General features: G+C 34.0%; 1 protein-coding gene across 1 annotated transcript; it reads right to left on the reverse strand.

The window, feature by feature from the left end:
• Positions 1-1,025: 1,025 nt before the first annotated feature.
• On the reverse strand, positions 1,026-3,662 carry LOC110609349 (patellin-3). The gene is made up of 4 exons (XM_021748866.2): positions 2,230-3,662; positions 2,001-2,125; positions 1,732-1,882; positions 1,026-1,582 (listed from the first exon to the last, which is right to left on the reverse strand). The coding sequence occupies exons 1-4, from the start codon at positions 3,472-3,474 to the stop codon at positions 1,328-1,330; spliced, it is 1,776 nt and encodes a 591-aa protein (XP_021604558.1). The 5' UTR covers positions 3,475-3,662; the 3' UTR covers positions 1,026-1,327.
• Positions 3,663-5,169: the final 1,507 nt, after the last annotated feature.

Genomic DNA, 5,169 nt, shown 5'->3' on the forward strand with positions numbered 1-5,169 from the left:
GCAACTGTCTTCCCACAAATATGGTCCTGGCAATGGCCGGGAAGTGAACAAAAAGAGAACTTGTACATTCTGGAAGCCAACTCTTTTTACATTGAAACCAGAATTCACCAGATCCACAGGCATATTTCTTTTTACAATGTGAGGGGTGTGATGAGATCCATTAAAGGATCTAATGCCCTGAAGAAAAGGGTTGCAGAGTTTTGTGATTAGATCAGTGTGCGTACCACCTAAGATAGGCTGCCACAAGAGCCAAGTCAGTCCATCCGATGCTGAAACTATGGGATAAGCACATTAAGATAGACTGCCACAAGAGCCGAGTCAGTCCATCTGATGCTGAAACTATGAGATAAGCACATTGAATCGCTAAGACAAAAACATGAGCATTCTGACTGATCATATCGACCATCTACACATGAGCATTCTGACTGTATTGATCATATGGACTAGGGATGCTGCACGCTCCAAGCACTATTTGGAGAGTGCTTGGAGAGAGGTAATGACCTAATTATGTTGGGAAAAAATAAATTTTCCTGCAAGGGGTGAATTGTATTGAGGTGGAAAGTTTGCCCTCCAAATTATGAATCATGATCATGACTAAACTCAAGACGCATATATAATTCACAACTTGCCATTTCGGCTGGATAAGTCTTCTCCGCACCCAGGTGAATGCACCCGGCCAATGGTTTTCCATTGGCTAGGTATATAAACACAGCATATAAACACCTTACTGCGGATAAGAATTTGTGTAAACTTTATCGGAGTTCTAAGTGTGACAGCTTGGTCGTCATTATGATTCGTGACTAAGCCTAGTTGTGATTAGCTCGTCGATTTTTTGAATGGCAACTACATTATTCAGCTCCGACTCACTTGTTTGATCTGCGACTCGGAGGGAGACCTTTCCACCTCAATACGTTTCGTCCCTTTTCCGGGAATCTGTTTTCTCCCACCCATTCCATTGGAAAAAAGTCATTCATCAACCCCTTGAAGGAAAAAAGCCCTGAACAAACTGGGTTTGGTGCTGAAAATGGTTTTAAAATATCAATCAATAACATAAACCCTTTAGTGTACATTACCAAAATGATCCCAAAATATAGACATTCGCATACAAGTAAATGTACACCGCAAAACATCTCAATAAGTTCTACAACCATGGCCAAACCCATTTTGCTATTCACCACCAGCACCAGCATGCCACTCACCATGAAGAACTCAAGCCGAAAAAGTAGAAATAAGGGAAAGAAAATATCACCAAGAAAACTAGAGAAAAATTAATTCAATTTCCACATCCAACTATTTGAAACTCAAGGCATTGAATATAGTGAAATCCTCAATCTGAGAAAGGATTGATCTTGAACCTGTAGAGAAGTTTCTTCTTTTTTGAGGTTGAATTGTCCACTGTGAGCAAGATTTTACCCAGTTCACTAACTTTGAAGCTGCTAGTCACCACCGGTTCATCAGTTGGTGCCAATTTCGTCGGCTTTTGTATAATGACTGTATACGCATCTTTAGCATCAGGCACAAACTCAGCACCATAGCTCACCTCCCACCCCACAACTCGGATTTCCCAGACAATTACACATTTCTGCAATTCACCAATTTGAAATTAGTAAATACAGAGCAAAAGTTCCATTCATAACGAAAAATTATCACAATCATAGCCAGACAAAGAATGAATATACCAGGAATAATTTAGCATTACAAGAACAGACAAAGGAGTAAATTCAATTGCACCTCATAAATTATAATTTCCACAGTTTGTTTGGTTGCTGGTTTCACAGTTATCTCAGTTGCAGGATCGGCGACGGTAAATTCTGGGTTGCAATCACAGTAGTCCACACTCAAGCCACCGTACTGAATAGGCACTTGCTCAGGTGATATATATCTGTTTAACCATTAAAAATTTAGTGCTCAAATCAATCAATCAAACTAAAATTAAAAAAAAAAAAATCCTATATAGAATAGCAATCTAGCAAAATTAAATAAATAGAGAGTAGACTAACTTGAAAAGGGTCTCAGCAGATTTTGATGGGCCTGCAAATACAAATTTGCTTTTGGTCCTCTGGGTCATGAATGGACTGATCATTGTATAGAAAGCAATATACCACCAAGGAACATTGATGAACACCTATAGAAATCCAAAACAAAACAAATTACAAACCAAAATATAATATCCAATTGCAATTCAATCATAACAAAATCAAGAATGCAAGCTTATGAGCAAAACCATACCTGTTTAGCTACAAACTCAGGATAATTGTCCTGAAGCAATTGGACAGCCTGACGGGTGGCCAACCTCAGCTCCCGTTTTCCAGGTCCTGGAGAATTCTTCAGATCATTAACCTGAAAGATGGTAGAAATCCCACCAGGACTAAAATCAAGCTTCCTGATACTCCTCTCTAAGAACTGAATCCGACACCGTAGAAACTTCATTCGCTTCTCCTCATCAGCAAATGTCTTCTGATACAATTCCTTATTCTGAAACTCCCCATACACATTGTAGCACACGGGATGCCCTTCCCTGTCATGACCATGCATAAACACCACTTTATCCAAATCATCACCGAGATCTTCATCAAGAAGTTCATCGATTTTAAACTCCTGCCTCCATCGGAGAGTGTTCTTGATCATGGTAAATGCATCTTTCACTTTGAACTCCCTGGCTCTCAAGAACTTCAAGAGTATCACATCACTCCTATCATCCTTAAGCAGAGGAATCCCCCATATGGAGACTTCTTCAGGGGGAGATGTAACCTTTGGCTCTTCTTTTTTAGCTTCTGCTTGAGATTCCTTGAGTTGGGTTCCTTCTTCAACTTTTGATTCTTGGGCTAGTGGTGGTTTAATCTCTGTACTGACATCAGATTCTGACAAGGGTGCTTCAACTTTTGGAGGAGCATCCGAGGTGGGTTCAGAGGACACAGCTGGAATTTCTTGGGTACTTTGTCCTTGTGGAGGAACACTCTGTTTCTCTTCCTCTTTTGCCGACGGTGGAGGAAAGATAAACTGATGGGTATTGAGAGCTTCCTGAACCAACTGCTTCAGTTCTTCCAAAGCTTTCCTCTCAAAATCAGAGAGATCAGCCACTATGTTACTCTCCTCCTTGAACGAAACCAAAGTCTGAGGAATCTTTTGCTCGTCGATTTGCTTCTCTTTACCAGCCTCAACCACAGCAACCTCTTCTTTATTAACTACAGGCTCGTCCATTTCCTCACCTTTCTCCTCCGCAGCTGAAGACAGCAAAGGAGAAGAGAAAGACTCTTCTTTCTCCATCATCGCAGCCAGTGATTTAGACTCTTGCGGCGGTGTACGTGGCAGTGGAGGCTCCCCTTTCTCTATTATGGCCGGTGATTCAGATTCCGCAACAGATGGTGGAGCTGGCGCAGAGGCTTCTATTTCCTTCTCTTCAGCCACAGGAGGAGGTGGCGCAGCCTGGACTTCTGGCGGTGGAGGAGTAGAAGCAGAAGAATCTTCGGCCATGTTTGGAAGCGGAGAGAGAGATAAGGCAGTGTTTGGTGTGAGAAGAAAAGAGAAGAAGTGAGAGAGAAAGAGAAAGGAGAGAAAAGAGTAAAGTGAAGTGAAGTGAAGTGAGAGAAAGAAGAAATAGGAGAGCAATGTGTATCTGCTCTGATGAAACGAGTCACGCGGGTCTGAGTTCTGCGTTCCGACTGCTGTTTTTGTAAGCATAATATTGAAAAAACAGAATTGTTTGAAAGAGTAAGAAAAATCTGGAATCCTATGCTATTTATTATTTTATTTCATATAAATACAAATTATTATTTTTATTTCTATTTTCTTTTATCTCTGTGCATTTTCTTGAATTCGGATTTAATTGCCGTTATAAATTTTAATAATATTAATTTACTGATAAGAATATACAATTTTGGTGTGTTCCAGGCGAATTAATATTAAAATTTTAAATTTTAATTTAATAATAATTTTTTTTCATTTTATAATTTTTTATTAATTTTTCAGTTATATTTATTTTAAATATATTAAATTTTATTAAATATTAAAAAATATTTTAAAATTTTCTTAAAAATAAAATAAAATAAAATATAATGATAATGGTCCATTTATATATTATTTTAATTTAAAAAATAGATAATAATTTTAAAATAATTCAAAAAATAAGTGTACAAAAATTATGTGACAGAGATAGTATTATTTTACTTTTTTGAAATAGATAAAAGTGAATTATTATTGAATTCTTAAAATTTAAAAGAAAATTTATTAATTTATTTTATTTTAAAATTAATTACTTAAATTATTTTTATATTTTATAAATTTAATTTTTAATTTTTTAAAAAAATTAATTATTTGAAATATTAATATATATTATCAACTTTTTATAATTTTAATATTTATATTATTTAGTGTCTTACTTGATTTAATGCTTAAAAATATATATATATATATATATAATTCAAGTGCAAACTAGTTTTGAATCTCCACTATTTTAATTTTCTATTAAAAAAATATTTATACTATTTAATTTTTATAATTAAATATAAATTAAATTTATTAAATTAAAGAGTTTTATTTTATAAAATATATAAATATTTTAGTTAAATAATTTTAAAATATGAATGAATTAATAAATTTTTTAAAATTATAGATATCTGATGGTAATTTTCTCAAATATAACTAGGATAATACTTAAGATGATATGATTTAAATTTGCTAAATTTTTAGAATGTCAATTAAACTAAATTTTAATTTTTTTGTATTGTTTAAATTAGTTCTCAAATTCATTTTAAATCCCATTTAGTAAAATGATTTAAAAGAATTGAGTTTAACTTCTTAATTTATTAAGATTAAAAAAATTAAGAAGATAAATTTTAAATTAACATTTTCTATTAATTTTGATTCTATTTTAATTTTTAAATTAAAATACATATGTTTTTTTGTATTTTTATGGGTTATTTTAGAGGAGAATTTGTATTTTTGAATGTTGAAAAGTGAAAACCTTCTTCATTGCTTAGTGACGATCCATGACCCGAAGGCCCAATTCAAGCCCACAATGCAAAATTATCAAATGTCAAAACTACATATACATAAAGCCCAGCTCTAAGTTGAAACAAAAATAAAAATATATAATACTAAAGAGGCCTAAATACAAAAATGCCTTTTTGTTAAATCTTATGATATACTTTTGATTTTGATATTCTGATA

The sequence above is a fragment of the Manihot esculenta genome, chromosome 2 (genome assembly GCF_001659605.2).
Source record: "Manihot esculenta cultivar AM560-2 chromosome 2, M.esculenta_v8, whole genome shotgun sequence".
NCBI classification, from domain to species: domain Eukaryota; kingdom Viridiplantae; phylum Streptophyta; class Magnoliopsida; order Malpighiales; family Euphorbiaceae; genus Manihot; species Manihot esculenta.

Coding starts and splice junctions, on each gene's coding strand:
- LOC110609349 (XM_021748866.2), bottom strand. CDS start 3,474: ATGGCCGAAGATTCTTCTGCTTCTACTCCTCCACCGCCAGAAGTCCAG. Junction 2,126..2,229: donor CTGAGTTTGTAGCTAAACAG/GTATGGTTTTGC, acceptor GGATTTCTATAG/GTGTTCATCAATGTTCCTTG. Junction 1,583..1,731: donor TGGAAATTATAATTTATGAG/GTGCAATTGAAT, acceptor GGTGAATTGCAG/AAATGTGTAATTGTCTGGGA.